Source organism: Manis javanica, chromosome 4, assembly GCF_040802235.1.
Source record: "Manis javanica isolate MJ-LG chromosome 4, MJ_LKY, whole genome shotgun sequence".
Lineage (NCBI taxonomy): Eukaryota > Metazoa > Chordata > Mammalia > Pholidota > Manidae > Manis > Manis javanica.
Genome location: NC_133159.1, coordinates 15225131 through 15245765, shown reverse-complemented (window position 1 = coordinate 15245765; position 20635 = coordinate 15225131). Strand labels below are relative to the sequence as shown.

General features: G+C 38.5%; 1 protein-coding gene across 14 annotated transcripts in view; it reads left to right on the top strand.

The window, feature by feature from the left end:
* Positions 1-20635, top strand: part of EIF4G3 (eukaryotic translation initiation factor 4 gamma 3) — a 377936-nt gene that overhangs the window by 319179 nt on the left and 38122 nt on the right. For all 14 annotated transcript variants that reach the window (XM_073233344.1, XM_036999821.2, XM_036999830.2 and 11 more), the window contains 2 exons: positions 19465-19611; positions 20035-20271. In XM_073233344.1, the coding sequence (XP_073089445.1) occupies positions 19465-19611; positions 20035-20271 (384 nt within the window). The remainder of the gene's footprint in view (positions 1-19464; positions 19612-20034; positions 20272-20635) is intronic.

Below are 20635 nucleotides of genomic sequence, written 5' to 3'. Positions count from 1 at the left end.
TGAATATTATAGTGAAATCAATAATTTGATGGGTATAATAGCAGATCAGACACAACTGATAAAAATAATTATGAACTAGAATATAGGTCTGTAAAGTCTAGAATGAAGCACAGGAAGACCAAAAAATAAAAGGGAGGGCGAAGAGAGGGGAGGATTCATTAAGATTAAACTGTGCTTTAGATCCAGGAGGAGAGAAGATAGACTGGAAAAGGCAATATTGAAGAGAATGGCTGAGAAGTTTTTCTCAACTGCTGAAATGTTAAAGCCTCAAATTCAAAAGATTTCCTTACATCCCCTAAGCATGAATTTTTTTAAAAAAGTGAAAACAAAGGGAAGCTTTTAGGCTGGTCATTGTAAACCTTTTGATTCATTTCTGAATCAGGACACAAAAGTCAGTATATACAAAAGAAAAGATCAGTGAATTGGACTACTTTAAATTAGCATTCTTTCATCAAAAAATGCTATTAAGTAAAAATACAAGCCACATATTAGGAAAAGATACTCGGCAACACAAAAATACATCAGGTTTTTAAAAATACAACCAATAGAAACCAGTAAGAAAATAACTTTTAAAAACAGACAGTAGACTGAGACACTTCACCAGAGAGATTATCCAAATGACCAACAAACATGAAGAAATTAATCAACTAAATACAAAACCATGCAGTAACACTAGACTGTTAAATTTACAGGTGTTGCCAACTGTTTGAAGCAACGAGAACTCAACACTACCAATGGGAACGTAAATTGTAGCAGCCACTTAGGAAAGTTCAGCTACAAAAGCTGGAGTTATTTTTCTCTTGTAACAAGCATGTTCATTCTTAAGTACACTCAATGGGTAAATTATATTTCTTATGTGCCAAGAACCATTAAAAACCTTAGTAGCATTTTTAATTATGGATAAAAACTTGAAACTGTGTAAGTAGTAGAATGGATAGATGGTTGCATGTTCATACTATGACAATGAATGAACTACAACTGTGTACACATGGATGAGTCTCATAAGAATAAATTTTAGCAAAAGAATCCAGACCCAAAGAATACATACTATGTGATTTGTTTATTTGAAGTTAAAAAGATAAAGCAAAAGTGAACTATGATGTTTAGGGGTGCATGTCTAAGTGGTAAAACAAAGAAAAGCAGGAAAGTGTTACAAAAATGTAGGATAGTAGGATTAACTTTGGGGGCTGGGGAGTGGCAATGGTTTGGAAAGAGAATTCAGGTGGGGCTTTGAGGTGCTCTCAGTGTTTTTTCCTGATCTGGTGCTGTACTTGGTGGTGTTTGTGAGTTTCCTTTGTAATAATACATTAAACTGAGCCTAAGAAAGTTTAAAATAGAAAAATAACCAGCAATAGAGTGGAAAGTAAAGTATTTTGGGCTTTTGAGCTTTTATGTTTGTTTCTTAAAAGTAAAAGATCTAAAGCAAATGTAGCAAAATAATAAGATTTAACAAAGTTGGGTGGTGAATACCTGATATGTGATGTATTATTTTGTACTCTCTAGGGAATGAAATGGAGTTCAGCCAAGTTACCTCTTTCAAGATGGCATGTCCATGGGTCACTGTTGCCCAAAGTTGAAATCATAGTGTATGTTTCACTAAACCAGTTTAAGCAGATTTCTCTTCAACCTTCTTCTGTTTGCTATTCTGTTTCTTGTGAAATCAAACAAGAAGGAACTACTCTGTGCAGCATTTTCCAAACTTTCTTGACCATCAGCACTTTTTCTTCTTTGTTTTTAAGAAAATTATTAGTTTGAGAAAATGATACTTCCCAATGAAATGAGAGAAATCGAAGACAGTGAATAAAAAAATTAAACTATTACCTGGGCGAGGTGCTCTTTTCCTATCTATTGTACCCACTAAGTTATTTAAGTAACTTCACTATCATTGATTTGTTTTACTGAGACACCCACAGGTTAAATTGCAAGAGCTGTGGCCTGATTCATAGTCAGAAGAATGTGTAGGCCTGTGCGGCTTGTCATGAATTATCAGTGTTGATCATTCGAAGTAATAGAATCCAGTTGTAGTTACTCACGGGGTCACTACAGTATGGCCATAAGTAGTGGTGTACTAAGCATAGTAATGAGAGTAAGGAGGAGTGGGAATCATAGCGGTATTTCTTGATGTAGGTGCTAAAATGGTTAGATTCACTCATTTGGTCCTCACAACCATTCTGTTATGCCTATTTCACAACTTTCTCTGACTAAATTAGGTATTTTTTACAGAGACAGGTTTTGAATATGAAATGCTAGAACCTTAGCTCAAACAATGGCCTAGATCAGTGGCTCTCATCCAGTGGTGGTTTCGTTCCTTAGGAGACGTTGGGCACTGTCTGGAGATCTTTTTGTTTATGGCTACTGGTATCTTAGTGGGTAGAGGCCCAGTACACTACTAAACAACCGACAGTGCACAAGACACCTCCCCATCCCATGTGCCCCCAACAAAAAACTGTTCAGTCCAAAATGTCAGTAGTATCAAGGTTGAGAAATCCTGGCCTATATTATTGGAATTTTAAGATTTATGGGAGTACTTATTCTCATTGTTTAGAGCAGTTTTTAAATCTTTTATCTGCCTCCCTGCCATTCATGTGAATCTCACATCTCCATTTAAAACTAAAACCTCTTTGATGACTTTGCAGCAATTATCCAGTAAAAGCTAGAAAATACAGTCATACTGTGTGTCAGTTTTCTATGGTGTCTTAAAAGGATAGGCTTTTAAGAAAGAAATTCTTTAGATTTACAAAGGAAGTTGATGTAACAGTTTTGGCTTTCCCAAGTTGCTCTGTAAATGCCATTTGTATTATGCATACAGACACACTTAGACAGCTGACTGGCCTCTGTCAAGCTCTATTAAATGAAATCCCTGGCATATAAAGATTAAGGGCATGATAAGAGGTAGTAAACCATGCCACTCTGGAGTGTGCTTCTGTTTCTGCTAACTCAACCAGGAATGACTGAAAAGACCTACCTACAAGACTTCTTTTACAAACTGCAAAGCATTTAAGAGGACATCTGAATTGAATGGCAAGTAGAGAAGAGTAGACAAGAGAAAATGTTGTCCTGTATCTAAATCTGTTCTTAATTGTAATTGGATTATTAGTAACTTTAAATTGCTGTGCTTTTGTTTTAATCATAATTTAAATGAAAATCCCCACCTTGGAACCAGTTTGGAATGTAAGCTGCTAAAGGCAGGGACTTTTTCTGGGTTGTGTTGTTGTTATTTTTTTCCCTATTGCTAAATTCCTAGTCCCTAGAATTGGTTCCTGGCACATAATAGACCCTCAGACTTAAGTTGTGAGTGGGTAAACACATGAATGGAAGAATAACAATATAAGTTTATTTTATGCCCCTGTGTTACTTTTTAATCTCGTGTTTAGGGCAGGCATGCATACTTAAGTTATAAAGAGTGACACTGAAGGTAAATTTCTGACTATTCTATGTGCTATTATGCCAGATCCTGAGCTTTTAGAGTTGCCCCTCCCTTTTTCTTTAATTAAGGTATCATTCATATACAATTTTATGAAGGTTTCACAAAAGTAACATTGTGGTTTCAACATGCACGCATATTATCAAGCCCCCCCCATTATAATCACTGTCCTTCAGCATACTAAGATGCTATAGAGTCATTACTTGTCTTCTCTGTGCTGTACTGCCTTCCCCATGACCTACCTATATTGTGTATCCTAATTATAATGCCCCTTAATCCCTTTCTCACTCCCTCCCTACCCACGCTCCCCAACCTTTTCCCTTTGGTAACCACTAGTCCCTTGGAGTCTGTGAGTCTGCTGCTGTTTTGTTCCTTCAGTTTTGCTTTGTTGTTACATTCCACAAATGAGTGAAATCGTTTGGTACTTGTCTTTCTCCACCTGGCTTATTTCACTGAGCATAATACCCTCTAGCTCCATCCATGTTTTTGGAAATGGAAGGACTTGTTTTATTTTTATGAATGAATAATATTCCATTGTGTATATGAACCACATCTCCTTTATCCATTCATTTACTGATAGGTATTTAGGTTGCTTCCATATCTTGGCTGTTGTGAATAATGGTGTAATAAAATAGGGATGCATATGTCTTTTTGAATCAGGGATCTTGTTTTCTTTGGGTAAATTCCTAGGAGTGGAATTCCTGGGTCAAATGGTATTTCTATTTTGAGTTTTGAGGAACCTCCATATTGGTTTCCACAGTGGTAGAACTAATTTATATTCTCACCAACAGTATAAGAGCATTCCCCTTTCTCCACATCCTTGCCAGCATTTGTTGTTTCTTGTCTTTTGGATGTTGGCCATCCTAACTGGTTTTAATTTGCATTTCCCTGATAATTAGCAATGTGGAGCATCTTTCCATGTGCCTTTTGGCCATTTGAATATCTTCTTTGGAGAAGTGTCTGTTCATATCCTCCACCCATTTTTTAATTCGTTTATTTGTTTTTTGGGTGTTGAGGTGTGGGAGCTCTTTATTTATTTTGGGTGTTAACCATTTATCAGATGAGGCGTTTAAGAATATGTTCTCCCATACTGTAGGAAGTCCTTTGCTGTACGAAGCTTTTTAGTTTGATGGAGTCCCATTTGTTCATTTTTGCTTTTATTTCCCTTGACCAAGGAGATGTGTTCAGAAAAAAGTTGCTCATGTTTATATTCAAGAGATTTTTGCCTATGTTTTCTTCTAAGAGTTTTATGGTTTCATGACTTACATTCGGGTCTTTGATCCATTTCAAGTTTACTTCTGTGTATGGAGTTTAGACAATAATCCAGTTTCATTCTCTTACATGTTGCTGTCTAGTTTTGGCAACACCAGTTGTTGAAGAGGCTGTCATTTCCCAATTGTGTATCTATTGCCTCTTTACCATCTATTAATTGACCATATATGTGTGGTTTGTATCAGGGCTCTCTAGTCTGTTCCGTTGGTCTATTGTTCTGTTCTTGTGCCAGTACCAAATTATCTTGATTACTGTGGCTTTGTAGTAGAGCTTGAAGTTGAGGAGCATAATCCTACCAGCTTTATTCTTCCTTCTCAGGGTTGCTTTGGCGATTCAAGGTCTTTTGTGGTTCCATATGAATTTTAGAACTATTTGTTCTAATTCACTGAAGAATACTGTTGGTATTTTGATAGTGATTACATTGAATCTGTAGATTGCTTTAGGCAGGATGGCCATTTGGACAATATTAACTTTTCCTATCTGTGAGCATGGGATGTATTTCCACTTATTAGTGTCCTCTTTAATTTCTGTCATGAGTGTCTTGTAGTTTTCAAGGTATAGGTCTTCCAGCTCCTTGGTTAGGCTTATTCCTAGGCATTTTATTCTTTTTGATGCAATTGTAAATGGAGTTGTTATCCTTATTTCTTTTTCTGCTAGTTCATCTGCTAATTAGTATATATGAATGAAACAGATTTCTGTGTATTAATTTTGTATCCTGCCACTTTGCTGACTCAATTATTAGTTCTAATCGTTTTGGGGTGGATTCTTTAGGGTTTTTTATGTACAATATCATGTCATCTGCGAAAGTGACAGTTTAATTTCTTCTTTACTAATCTGAATGCCTTTTACTTATTTCTTTGTCAGAGGCTGTGGCTAGGACCTCCAGTACTATGTTGAATAAAAGTGGTGAGAGTGGGCATCCTTGTCTTGTTCCTGATCTTAGAAGAAAAGCTTTCAGCTTCTCACTGTTAAGTATGATGTTGGCTGTGAGTTTGTCATATATGGCCTTTATTCTGTTGAGGCACTTTCCCTCTATACCCACTTTGTTGAGAGTTTTTATCATGAATGGATGTTGAATTTTGTTGAATGCTTTTTCAGCATCTATTGAGATGGTCGTGTGATTTTTGTCCTTTTTGTTCATGTGATATATGATGTTGATTGATTTTTGAATATTGTACCATCCTTGGATCCCTGGAATAAATCCTACTTGATCATGATAGATGATCTTTTTGATGTATTCTTGAATTTGGTTTGCTAATATTCTGTTGAGGATTTTTTTCATCTATGTTCATCAGGAATGTTGGTTTGTAATTTTCTTTTTTTTTTGTGGTGTCTTTGCCTGGTTTTGGTATTAGAGTGATGCTGCCCTCATAGAATGAGTTTGGAAGTATTCCCTCCTCTTCTACCTTTTGGAAAATGTTGAGGAGGGTGGGTATTAGGTCTTCTCTAGATAGTTGTTTGATGAAGTTCAGTGGTGAAGCCATCTGGACCAGGGATTTTGGTCTTAGGTAGGTTTTTTATTACTAGTTCAGTTTCATTGCTGGTAATTGGTCTGTTCAGATTTGTTGTTTCTTCCTGTGTCAGTCTTAGAAGGTTGTATTTTTCTAGAAAGTTGTTCATTTCTTCTAGGTTATCCAATTTATTAGCATATAATTTTTCATACTATTCTCTAGTAATTCATTGTATTTCTGTGGTGTCTGTAGTGATTTTTCTTTTCTCCTTTCTGATTCTATTTATGTGGGTACACTCTCTTTTTTTTCTTTATGTCTGGCTATGGGCTTATCTATTTTGTTTATTTTCTTGAAGAACCAGCTCTTGGTTTCACTGATTCTTTCTATTGTTTTATCCTTCTTAATTTTATTTATTTCTGCTCTGATATTTTATATCCCTCCTTCTACTGAATTTGGGCCTCGTTTATTCTTCTTCTTCTTCTTCTAGTTTCATTAATTGTGAGTTTAGACTGTTCATTTGGGATTGTTCTTTCTTCAGGTAAGCCTACATTGCAGTATACTTTCCTCTTAGAACTGCCTTCACTGTATCCCGCAGGTTTTGCAGTATTGAGTTGTTGTTTTCATCTGTCTCCATATATTGCTTGATCTCTGTTTTAATCTGGACATTGATATTGGTTATTTAGCAGCATGTTGTTAAGCCTCCTTGAGTTTGTGGGCTTTTTGTTTTCTTTGCATAATTTATTTCTAGTTTCATACTTTTGTGGTCTGAGAAGCTGGTTGTCATTAGTTTACTGAGGCTCTTTTTGTGGCCTGGTATATGATCTATTCTTGAAAATGTTACATGTGCACTTGAGAGGAATGTGTATCCTGCTGCCTTTGGGTGGAGTGTTCTGTAGATGTCTGTTAGGTCCATCTGTTCTAATGTGTTGTTCAGTGCCTCTGTGTCCTTACTTATTTTCTGTCTGGCTGATCTGTTCTTTGGAAGTGAGTGAAGTGTTGAAGTCTCCTAAAATGAATGAATTGCATTCTATTTCCTCCTTTAATTCTGTTAGTATTTGTTTCACATATGGAGGTGCTCCTGTGTTGGGTGCATAGGTATTTATAATGGTTATATCGTCTTGTTGGAACTGAGCCCTTTATCATTCTGTAATGTCATTCTTTGTCTCTTGTTACTTTCTTTGTTTTGAAGTCTATTTTGTCTGATACAAGTACTGCAACTCCTGCTTTTTTCTCCCTATTAGTTGAGTGGAATATCTTTTTCCATCCCTTCACTTACAGTTTGTGTGTGTCTCTGGGTTAGAAGTGAGGCTCTTGTAGGCAGCATATAGACAGGTCTTGTTTTTTTATCCATTCAGTGACTCTATATCTTTTGATTGGTACATTCAGACCAATCTAAAGGTTCTTTTTTTTTTCCCTCCTTTTTCTTCATCCTCCACTCTTTATATATTAGGTATCATATTCTGTACTCTGTCTATCCCTTGACTGACTTTAGGGGTAGTTGATTTGATTTTGCATCTGCTTAGTAATTATTTGTTCTACTTCCTTTACTGTGATCCTATTACCTCTGGTGACAGCTATTTAGCCTTAGGAACAAATGCACTGTAGAGATGGTTTGTGGGAGGTAAATTCTCTCAGCTTTTGCTTATGTGGAAATTGTTTAATCCCTCCTTTAAATCTAAATGATAATCTTGCTAGATGCAGTGTTCTTGCTTCAAGGCCCTTCTGCTTCATTGCATTAAGTGTATCATGCCACGCCCTTCTGGCCTGTATAGTTTCTGTTGAGAAGGTCTGATGATAGCCTGATGGGTTTTCCTTTATAGGCGATCTGTTTTCTCTCTCTGGCTGCTTTTAATATTCTGTCCTTATCCTTGATCTTTGCCATTTTATTTATTATGTGTCTTGGTGTTGTCTTCCTTGGGTCCCTTGTGTTGGGAGTTCTATGCACCTCCATGGCCTGAGAGACTGTCTCTTTCCCCAGATTGGGGGAGTTTTCAGCAATTACGTCCTCAAAGACACTTTCCCTTTTTCTCTTTTTCTTCTGGTACCCCTTTAATGTAAATATTGTTCCATTTCAATTGATCACATAGTTCTTTTGATATTCTTTCATTCTTAGAGATCCTTCTTTATCTCTATTCCTCAGCTTCTTTGTATTCCTCTTCTCTAATTTCTATTCCATTTACCATCTCCTCTACTTCATTTTATGTGCTTTTAAATCCCTCCATTGTATGTTTCATTTCAGATATTGAATTCCTTAATGATTGAATCTCATTCCCGAATTTGTCCCTTATTTCTTGAATATTTTTCTGAACTTCCTTGAGCATGTTTATGATTTTTATTTTGAAATCTCTTTCAGGAAGATTGATGAGTTCCATTTCACTTGGTCCTTTTTCTGGTGTTTGTGGGATTTTGGTTTGATTCAGGTTCCTTTGACATTTCATATTTTTATGTGATGCCCTTTAGTGCCCAGAAACTCTACTCTCTGGAGCTGCTTAACCCCTAGAGCAATGTCAGGAGTCACAGGGTAGTGACACTGGTGCCTGGGGGAGGGAAGAGCTGATTCCTGCAACCTGGCTGCTCTGCCTTTCTCCGCTGCCAGAACCATTGGGCGGAGTGCACAGGTGTAAGCCTCTATGCTTTGCATTTGTAGCTGCCATAGGCTGGGCCTCCCTCTGGCTGGCCTGACACCAGGTCAGGGGCTGCCGGTTTGCGAGCCGGTGCCAGCCAGGAGGAAAGCACAGCAGCTGTATCACGGTGGGGGTTCATAGAGCTGAGTAGCCAGCCAGGGAGATGGAGCTTCTGAAGCTCCTGAAAGTTCCCAACCTACTGCACAGAGTGTGCCCAGACATTTTTGTGCACCTGTCCTTTCTCCTCAGCAGCAAGCTCTTTGCGATCCTTGCCTCTTTAGCAGCTCTCTCACTGTTAGGATGTCTCTCAGACCCCCTGCCTTTCTTTGGATTCCTGTTTTCCACAAGTAGCTGGATCTCAGTCTTCCCAGGTATTCTGCCTGTCTTAGCTTTCCAAGCCCACTTATCTCCAGAGCACCATGCAATGTAGGTCTGTGCTCCCAGAGCAGATCTCCAGGGCTGAGTGTTCCACAGTCCTAGCCTCCACCCTCTCCCTGCTCCGTTTCTCTTCCTCCTGCCAGTGAGCTGGGGTTGGGGAAGGGCTTAGGTCTCACTGTGTCACAGCTTTGGTATATTACCCTGTTCCATGAGTCTTTTCTTTTTCTCCAGGTGTATGCAGTCTGGGGCAGCCTTCTTTCCTATTGGTGTTTCAGGATTAGTTGTATTAACTATATTTTTGTATTATATGTGGTTTTAGAAGGAGGCCTCTGTCTCACCTCTCACGCCGCCATCTTTAATTGTCCAGTTTTTTCTCTGGTTGATCTATCTTTTGAGTGAGTGGTGTGTTGAAGTCTCCTAAAATGAATGCATTGCATTATATTTCCCCCTTTAATTCTGTTAGTATTTGTTTCACATATTTAGGTGCTCCTATTTTGTGTGCATAGATATTTATAATGGCGATATCCTCTTGAGTTGCACTGACCCATTTATCATTACCTTCTAGCTCCATCCATGTTGTTGCAAATGATAGGATTTGTTTTTTCTTATGGCTGAATAGTATTCCATTGTGTATATGTACCACATCTTTTTTATCCATTCATCTACTACTGATGGACACTTAGGTTGCTTCCATATCTTGGCTATTGTAAATAGTGCTGCGATAAACATAGGGGTGCATATGTTTTTTTGAATCCAGTATCTTGTTTTCTTTGGGTAAATTCCTAGGAGTAGAATTCCCAGGTCAAATGGTATAATGGTATTTCTGTTTTTAGTTTTTTGAGGAACCTCCATACTGCTTTCCACAATGGTTGAACTAGTTTACATTCCTGCCAGTAGTGTAGGAGGGTTCCCCTTTCTCCGCATCCTCACCAGCATTTATTGTTCTTAGTCTTTTCAATTTTGGGCATCCTAACTGGTGTGAGTTAATATCTCATTGTGGTTTTAATTTGCATTTTCCTGATAATTAACAATTTGGAGCATCTTTTCATGTGCCTGTTGGCCATCTGAATTTCATCTTTGGAGAGGTGTCTGTTCATATCCTCTATCCATTTTTTAATAGGGTTATTTTCTTTTTGAGTGTTGAGGTGTGTGAGTTCTTTATATATTTTAGATGTTAACCCTTTGTTAGATATGTCATTTACAAATATAATCTCCCATACTTTGGGATGCCTTTTTGTTCTGCTGATGGTGTCCTTTGCTGTACAGAAGCTTTTTAGCTTGATGTAGTTCCATTTGTTCATTTTCTATTTTGTTTCCTTTGCCCAAGGAAGGTCTGGAAAAAGTTGCTCATGTTTATGTTCAAGAGATTTTTGCCTGTGTTTTCTTCCAAGAGTTTTATGGTTTCATGACTTACATTCAGGTTTTTGATCCATTTTAAGTTTACTTTTGTGTATGGGGTTAGACAATAATCCAGTTTCATTCTCTTGCATGTAGCTGTCCAGTTTTGCCAAAACCAGTTCAGAGCAGGGGTTTTTTTTGATGATATTAATATACAATTACATGAGCAACATTATGGTTACTAGACTCCCCTCATTATCAAGTCCCCCCGACATGCCCCGTTACAGTCACTGTCCATCAGCATAGTAAGATGCTATAGAATCACTACTTGTTTTCTCTGTGTTATACTGCCTTCCCCATGCTCCTACCCCCAGATTATGTGTGCTAATCGTAATGCCCTCTTTTCCCCCTTACCCCTCCCTTCCCACCCATCCTCCCCAGTCCCTTTCCCTTTGGTAACTGTTAGTCCATCCTTGGGTTCTATGAGTCTGCTGCTATTTTGTTCCTTCAGTTTTTTCTTTATTTTTATATTCCACAGATGAGTGAAATCATTTGACACTTGTCTTTCTCTGCCTGGCTTATGTCACTGGCATAATACCCTCTAGCTCCATTCATGTTCATGCAAATGGTAGGATTTCTTTCTTATGGCTGAATAGTATTCCATTATGTATTTGTACCACATCTTCTTTATTCATTCATCTACTGATGGACACTTAGGTTGCTTCCATTTCTTGGCTATTGTAAATAGTGCTGCAATAAACATAGGTGTGCATATGTCTTTTTGAATCTGAGAAGTTCTTTTCTTTGGGTAAATTCCTAGGAGTGGAATTCCTGGGTCAAATGGTATTTCTATTTTGAGTCTTTTGAGGAACCTCCATATTCCTTTCCACAGTGGTTGAACTTGCTTACATTGCCACCAGCAGTGTAGGAGGGTTCCCCTTTCTCCACATCCTTGCCAGCATTTGTTGTTCCTAGGCTTTTCAATATTGGCCATCCTAACTGGTGTGAGGTGATATATCATTGTAGTTTTAATTTGTATTTTCCTGGTGATTAGCGATGTGGAGCATCTTTTCATGTGCCTGTTGGCCATCTGAATTTCTTTTTTGGGGAATGGTCTCTTCATATTCTCCACCCATTTTTTAATGTGTTTATTTTCTTTTTGAGTCTTGAGGCATGTGAGTTCTTCATATATTTTGAATGTTAACTCCTTGTCGGATATGTCATTTAGAAATATATTCCCCCATACTTAAGGATGCCTTTTTGTTCTGCTGATGGTGTCCGTTGCTGTACAGAAGCTTTTTAGCTTGATGTAGTTCCATTTGTTCATTTTTTACTTTGTTTCCCTTGCCTAAGTAGATGCATTCAGGAAAAAGTTGCTCATGTTTATATTGAAGAGATTTTTGCCTATGTTTTCTTCTAAGAGTTTTATGGTTTCATGACTTACATTCAGATCTTTGATCCATTTCAAGTTTAGTTTTGTATATGGAATTAGACAATAATCCAGTTTCCATCTCTTACATGTAACTGTCCAGTTTTGCCAACACCAGTTGTTGAAGAGGCTGTCATTTCCCCACTGTATATCTGTGGCTCCTTTATCATATATTAATTGGCCATATATGTGTGAGTTTATATCTGGACTCTCTGTTCTCTTCTATTGATCTATGGGTGTGTTCTTGTGATGGTACCAAATTGTTTTGATTACTGTGGCTTTGTAGTAGAGCTTAAAGTTAGGGAGTGTAATCCCCCCAGCTTTGTTCTTCCTTCTCGGGATTGCTTTGGCTATTTGGGTCTTTTGTGGTTCCATATGAATTTTAGAACTATCTGTTCTGGTTTGTTGAAGAATGCTCTTGGTATTTTGATAGGGATTGTATTGAATCTATAGATTGTTTTAGGCAGGATCGCTATTTTGACAATACTAGTTCTTCCTATCCACAGGCATGGGTCCATCCCTTCACTGTTAGTCTGTGTATGTCTTTGGGTTTGAAGTGACTATTCTGTAGGCAGCATATGGATGGGTCTTGTTTTTTTATCCATTCTCCAACTCTGTGTTCTGATTGGTGCATTCAGTTCATTTACATTTAGAGTGATTATTGATAGATATGTACTTATTGCCATTGTAGGCTTTAGATTTGTGGTTACCAGATTCGAGGGCAGCTTCCTTACTATCTTTTTACTCTCTTATTTATGCTATTTCAAACACAATCTAAAGGTTTTCTTTTTTCTCCTCTTTCTTCTTCCTCCACTCTTTGTATATTAAGTGTCATATTCTGTACTCTGTTTATGTATCCCTTGACTGACTTTGTGGGTAGTTGATTTAATTTTGGGTTTGCTTAGTAAATAACTGGTCTACTTCCTTCACTGTTGTTTTATATTGTCTGGTGACAGCTGTTTAGCTGTAGGAGCATTTCCATCTAGAGCAGTCCCTTTTTAAATACACTTTAGAGATGGTTTGTGGGGGGTAAATTCCCTCAACTTTTGCTTCTGTGGAAACTGTTTAATCCCCATTTCAAATTTAAATGATAATCTTTCCAGGTAGTGTATTCTTGTTTGGAGGCCCTTCTGTTTCATTGCATTAAATACATCATGCCTGTCCCTTCTGGCCATTAGGGTTTCTGCTGAGAAATCTACTAATAGCCTGACAGACTTTCCTTATATGTGATTTTTTCTCTCTCTCTGGCTGCTTTTAATACTCTGTTTTTGTCCTTGATCGTTGCCATTTTAATTGTTATATGCGTTGGTGTTGTCTTTTTCGGGTTCCTTGTTTTGGGAGATCTGTGGGCTTCTGTTATCTGAGAGACTATTTCCTTCCCTAGATTGGGGAAATTTTCAGCAATTATTTCTTCATAGAGACTTTCTATCCCTTTTTCTCTCTCTTCTTCTTCTAGTACCCCTATAATGTGAATATTGTTCTGTTTGGATTGATCACACAGTGCTCTTATTATTCTTTCATTCCTTGAGATCCTTCTTTCTCTCTGTGCCCCAGCTTCTTTGTTTTCGTGTTCTCTAATTTCTATTTCACTTACTCTCTCCTCTAACTCATCTAATCTAGTTTTAAATACCTCTATTGTATGTTTCATTTCAGATACTGTATTTTTCAAAGTTTCTGTCTCTTTTTTGAAGTCCTCTCTGAGATCTTGAATATTTTTCTGTAGCTCCATGTTTATGATTTTTATTTTGAAATCTTTATCAAGAAGATTGGTGATTTCAGTTTCACTTAGCCCTCTTTCTGGAGTCTGCTGTATTTTTGTTTGTACAAAATTCTTTTGTTGTTTCATTTTTCTTGTGATTCCTATAGAATAATAACTTTGTGTAGGCAGTGCCCTCTAGTGCCCAGAAACTCTACTCTCTGAGTTGCCGAACACCTGGAACAATGTCCAGGGTGGGGGGCATGCGAGTGGACCGGCACCTGCTGGGAGGAAAGAACTCGTTCATTCTTCCCACCTGCAGTGCCTGCCTCCACTGCCAGTTCCAGTGGGCCAAGTGCACAGGGAGGAGCCTCTGTGCTACATTCCTGTAGGTGCTGTAGGTGGGGCCTCCCTCCAGCTGGCCTGGTGCAATGGCAGGTGCAGAAGGTTTGTGGACCAGTGATGGCCAGGTGGAACAAGTGTCAGGCTGCATATCACAGTGGGGAAATTCAGGCCTGGCTTGCCAGCCAGGGGGATGGAGCGCCTGAAGCTCTTGAAACTTCCAAACTTGCTGGGCTGAGTGTGCCGAGACAATTTTGTCCACCTGCCCTTTCTCCTGAGCATCAAGCTCTGTGTTATCTATGCCCCTTTAGCACCCCTCTCACTGTTGGGAAGTCTTTCAAAGTGCCCACCTTTCTTTTGTCCAGACTGACCAGTTGTGCGTACCTGTTCTCCACCAGAGGCTGGAATCTCAGTCTCTCCAAGTATTCTGCCTGTCTTTGCTTTCAGCCCCCCTAATCTCCAGAGTACCACGTAATGTGGATTTGTGCTCCCAGAGCAGATCTCCAGGGCTGAGTGTTTAGCAGTCCTGGGCTTCTACTCCCTCTCTGCTGTTTCTCTTCCTCCCACCTGTGAGCTGGGGTGAAGGGAGGGCTTGGGTTCCGCCACATCGCAGCTTTACTACTATACCCTTTTCTGTGAAGTTGTCTCTTTTGCCCAGATATAGGCAGTCTATTCTGCAGTCTTTGGGTTGCTCTTTCAGGATTAGTTGTATTTGATGTATTTTCATGTTATATGTGGCTTTGGGAGGAGGTTTTTGCCTCATCAAGACACCATCTTTTTCCCCCTCCTCCAAGTTGCCCCTTTTTAATTGCTTTAAAGTAAGGTAGGAAAAGAATGACAGGACTAAGACACTAAGAGAATAAGGGAGACACAATTAAATATCATCAGAAATAAAGCTTGGAATTGCAAATATGAAAAGTCAGCCTTGGGCAACAACAATAGCTGGAGGAGTAGGTGAAAAATGCTTGAAGAAAAGACTGGTGAGAAATGAATGACACTTTCATAATTTGGCCATTCCCCTTTGACTCTTGTGGGCATCCCTTAGCACTATATACCTCTTCAGATGTATCTAATAGGGATGCATTTTGGTAGATGTGTTTCACAGTACATACAGAGAATGTTATGCTCAGTTTTAGCAGGTGATTTGCTAATGTCACGTATAACCACTGGTAGAGGATAATATGTCACCGTGGATCCATGAGTTATAGTTGGACTATTGCTGTTCACTTCACATTTTAGAGTTAACATGGGGGTACCACTTGTTCATATCATACTTTCTTTTTCCAAATACCTTCCTCAAACCAGAACATGCTTCTGGATCAAATGGCTACTGGGCCATGGATTACCACCAGCATCTTTACGTTCTGAGGCTGCATTGTAAATCCTCAGTATACTGAGCAAGGCCAGGGCTTGGCCTTCCATTTTCTAATCTCCCATTTGACTACCGTAATTAATACTTAGCTGACAGCCCTTGATGTTCCTCTGGCAGTTTGATCCTTTTAGGGATAAAATGTATCTACCCTTAACACTATCAAATATATCAGCAGTACAGGTCCTGTTGCTTGAAGAAAATGACTACCTGATAAAACATTTATATCCAAGATTTCTGGCTGACTAGTATGTGGTCAGGTCTTATCACGATATTTGATGATACATTGTCAGTTTATAAGTGTAATGTAATGTCATATTGAGAGTTTACTACTGTGTAAATATGAAAAAGTAGGTGCTCTCCAGCAAATCAAGCTTACAAAGAAGCCGTACTAAAATATTCTTCCATACTCCCTTGCTCCCCGAGAAACCATCTCCCAAAACAACCCACTTAAAATATTTACATATCTTAGTTTTGATCATGGGCTGTTGTTAAATGAAAATTAGGGTTGTCTAAAAAGGTCTTTTTCTCATTGGTGTACATCATCTTTCATTTTTGCAACATTTACAAGTATCTACCTTGTCCATTGTTGTGGCCTGAATGTTTGTGCCCACCCCCTCTTCACTGCCCCCCCAATTCCTGTGTTAAAGCCCTAACTCTCAGGTTCTGTTGTTCTGATGGTTTTGGGAGGTGGAGTCTTTTGGAGGTAGTTAGGCTTAGATGAGGGCATAGGGGTGCAGTCCCATGTTGGGGGTTAGTGCCTCTGTCAGAAGCAGAAGAGACCCCTCTCTGTCACACGAGGATACAGAAGAAGGCAATTCTCTGCAAGCCAGGAAGAGCGGACCCCCACCCATAGCCAAATCCGCTGGCATTTTGATTTTGAATTTAGAGATCTTCCAGAGCTGTGAGAAACAAATGTCTATTGTTTAAGCCATCCTGTCTGTGGTATTTTGTTACAGTGGTCTAAACAGACTAAGATACCCGCTGTTTTAGTTCTGTTCTAACTAAAGAATTGCATTGGGTGTCTTGATCAATAAGTGTCCAACTGACAACACATACTAACTCAGTAATGTCATAATCCTGTTGGATTTATCATTTTTTAAGGACAAAAAAATTACCGTGCATCACCATTCTCACTGAATATGTATTCTTACTGGCCTATTTGTATACTTCCATGCCCATGTTAGCCATCCCACGAAAACAATATGGTTGTGTCCCAAAACAAGTCTGTAGGGGGTTGTGTAGCTGGGCATTTCATTTGAGCTGTATGTACTTGCAGATCTGTGGCCCTTCTGCTGATTGATTTTAATACTGTCATGTGAATATATCTAAAAACTTACCCACAATCATGTTTTTTTTTTGTCCTGTATGTGTGAATGTCCCATGGCCATCATTTTGGGGTAGCAGATACTCATTTCTCTTCTGTGGTTCTCTCCCTAATTGGTCTGTGAGCTAACTTTTTTATATGTTTTATTTGATATCTACATTGTTACAATATAGATTACCTTTAATTTTTAATCATAAACATGTCAATGCAGCCCAAAGTGTTTAAATATAGCTATATTTTATTGGACTCAACTATGTGGCAGGCCCTATTATTTGCTTTACTTAGACTAATCTCAATCCAATAGTCTTAGGAGATAGATGTTATCACCCCCACTTTAGAAAGAAACAGAGGTGAAGTTAGTAACTTGGCCAAAGTCACATGGCAGAGCTGAGATTATGACTATCTCCAAAGCTCCCATTCCAACAAGCTACTTTATAATGTCCCTCAATGTACAGTCATTGGATTGTCTCCTTTTACTGATGAAGGGACTGAGGTTCAGTGAAGTAACTTGATCAGATTTACGTAACTGATTAGTTATGGAGCTGGGATTTGAATCCTGATTTTATGGCTCAACATTCCAGTGCATTTTCAATTTCAGTGTTCAAATATCCCAGTTAGAACTTTCTTGTCTATGACTTATAATGTGCTTCCGCCACACCTACTTTGGAACCTTAAGCTTTGCTGTAAGTTAGACACAGGTGTTGTGCCTCCCTTGTTTTGGATGAGACTGGGACTTTGGTTAGAAGAATTGTCTTTGTTTAAATGCAAGTAAGCAAATCTTTTGATACTTAACCCAACTCTTTCAACAGAACCTTCCCTGTATAAAAGATATAGAAGGCATTCCTTGTGTAGGGAAATTCTCCCTTGCTGTATGTCATTTCTACTTGTTAGTATAAACCAAACTATGTTGGTTTGGTCCTTCAGACTCTTTAATTCTGGTCCCTCTCACCAAACAACAGTGACTTGGATTTTCGTATTGTTGCCCATAATCTTCCCATTTTCTACACAGTAAAATCCATAATGCAGGAAACCTTTTTCAAGGTGGGTTGATTGTGGCCCAGGTAATTTTTATCTTATCAGTCAATTACATCTTAGTGTTTATATAGATAGTGCTGGTGAATATGCTGAGAAGCTGAGTAGGACTTTTTGACTGGTTTACTTGTGTTCCTATAAAATAGCAAATTGGGTTTGACTGCTAGTTTTTAGAACCTTTAGTTTGTTGTGGAACCTGATATCATGTTGGTGCTCTGTTATTTGCCACCATCGTTATGGATATGCTTGGCTCTCTTTTGTAGTGCATTGTAATGAATTCTAAATTCTATATAGTAGAAAATAGAATGTACTTTTGGCTTTTGCTTTGGAAAATCTTTGCTTTCATGTAGTGTTTTTTTTTCCTTGAAGGCTGATTAAGCACCTACCTTCCTGTGTGATAGTAGTATAGGCCTGACTATGAAATAATCTGTATATAGTCATTTGTGTTTGTATGGCCTGAATTTGGAGATGTTAGCTTTTATATGTCTAAAAAAGTATTTGATGATCTTCTCTTAAGTTAGTGTTTCCTGCTGATGAGAGAGTAATGAAGCACTTGGTCCCTTGGTTGATTAGAACTGGACTTGTTAAATGATCTTTCGTAAGTAATAGGGAATATGTTGGAGAGTGTACCATCAGTTCTACTGCAGATATACTATAGAATCTTAGTCCTCAGTTCTCAAGATGTTTCTCTAGCCATTCAGCCTTGATCAGCAGCTCTCCAAGTCCATTCTGGTTGTTAACATTAACTCTTGGAAGTATAAATACAAAACAGCCTATTTTTTACCAAGTTCTCTCACTGAACCTAGGGCAAAGGCCATGCATTTCAGAACTTCGGGAGCCACTTTGCAATTCCAGAAAAACCATTTTGCCGTGTTATGCAATTGCTGCTCAAAATGATGCTCAGGGGAATTTTGTCGTAAAATAGAGTATTTTAATCAGTCACTGCACTAGTCTGCTTTCTTTATATTTTCAACATGTTCATAAGGATGTCTGTATTTGGTTATAAGTAACCTTGAAGATATGGGCTATTGCAGTTATTAGAAAGCATTATTAACAGATTTATTAATAGATTTGGATTTGAAATAGATTTGTAAGCATCTTGTCTCCAAGTGGTTCTTCCCTTCCAGTCTGCGTCTTTCCTTATATCAAAAGAATGTTATCAAAGTGACTGAACTTTTGGAGAACTAGTGTTTTCTTTTGGCACATAAGAAATAATCAATAAACATAGTACATTGAGAGGGTGAATACTGGCATTACAGTGTTACAACATTCCTGTGGGGACAAGATAGCTCAGATATCCTCAAATGTGTTCCCTCTTCTGCTTTTTTCTCCAGTAAGGATCTCACCTATAACAGTTTTCCTTTAGTCATGAAATTCTCCCCTGCTTTATATGTCATTTCTATTTGTTCCTTTAAACCAAAGTATCTACAGTGGTAGCAAGAAAAACAAAAGTATAAATCTACAGAGTTAAAAAGGTCTAGACATCTGCAGGGTTATAGTTGTAATGATATTACATGGTTTCAAAGTCAGCTAGAGAAACATCAGCCATAAAAGATACAGTACATTTATGTGAGAGGAATATGTATCTTTTCTGTATAAAATTTAAGACAGCTTACCAGTGAAATGAAATGCCTGAAGTGAAGCTGTGTACCTCTTGTAGGATGCTTACCTGTGGTTCTGTCAGCATTATTTTGCACAATAAAAAAAAATATTTTGAGAATATCATTGAATATCTTTAAGTAATCTTTAAGAAATGCTTTTGCTTTTCCTGTTTGGATACAGCTGAAAGTACCCATGGCAGACAAGCCTGGTAACACAGTGAATTTCCGGAAGCTGCTACTGAACCGTTGTCAGAAGGAGTTTGAAAAAGATAAAGCAGATGATGATGTCTTTGAGAAGAAGCAGAAAGAACTCGAGGCTGCCAGTGCTGTAAGTATTTTCACCGAAAGATGGGGCTTGTGCACTTTGTTATCAGAATCTTCCTGGAACTGGCTACTGTATCTGCCTTTTCCTTCAAGAGGGTCAGTGGCCTTTTTATCATGTAGAGACACTCTTATAATGTGGAGGATTGCTTTATTCTTTTTAGTGCTGGATGCTAGAGCAACCCAACCTTTTGAAATAGGGATTCAGAGCCTAGACTTCACAGACACCGAGTTCCAGAAATCTGAGGTGGATGCGAACTTCTGGTATAGTTCAGTTTTCTGAGGAGTAGATCTGTAGTTGCAGTCTGATTCTCAAAGGGTATCCCTGATCCCAGAAAGGATAAAGACCATGAATTTCCATACATTGTTAGCATGTATTGTACAGAACAGTTTTCATCATCAAGGTTCTATTTCTTTTCTTATGCAATAGCCAGAGGAGAGGACGAGGCTTCACGATGAACTGGAGGAAGCTAAGGACAAAGCCCGGCGGAGATCCATCGGTAACATCAAGTTCATCGGAGAACTCTTCAAACTCAAAATGCTCACTGAAGCCATCATGCATGACTGCGTGGTGAAGCTGCTAAAGAATCACGATGAAGAATCCCTAGAGTGCCTGTGCCGCCTGCTCACCACCATTGGCAAAGACCTGGACTTTGAGAAAGCAAAGGTAAAAATCCAGAATCTCCAAAACCTCTGGCAGGACTCCGTCAGTTTCGTTATCGAGTGTCCATCTTGCCCCTGCACTCGAGGCTGTTCGTATTTCTCCTTCTGCCCTTCTTATGGTCAGTGGTGGGCCACCATGCTCCTTAGCACATTTCCATTAAACTCAGAAGTGAAGAAAGTCCCAAGTGACGTAAAAGCCAATTTGTGAATGTTCAGATAGTCTGTCCCTTGTCCTTTTCCTGTGTGACAGGACATTTGTGAGTATAGCAAATTATGGGCAGAAACAAGGGGAGAAAAACTGCTGTGGGCCAGAACTAGTGGTGATACAGAAATGAAGAACATCCGGTAGCTTTCTTCAGTTTATACTC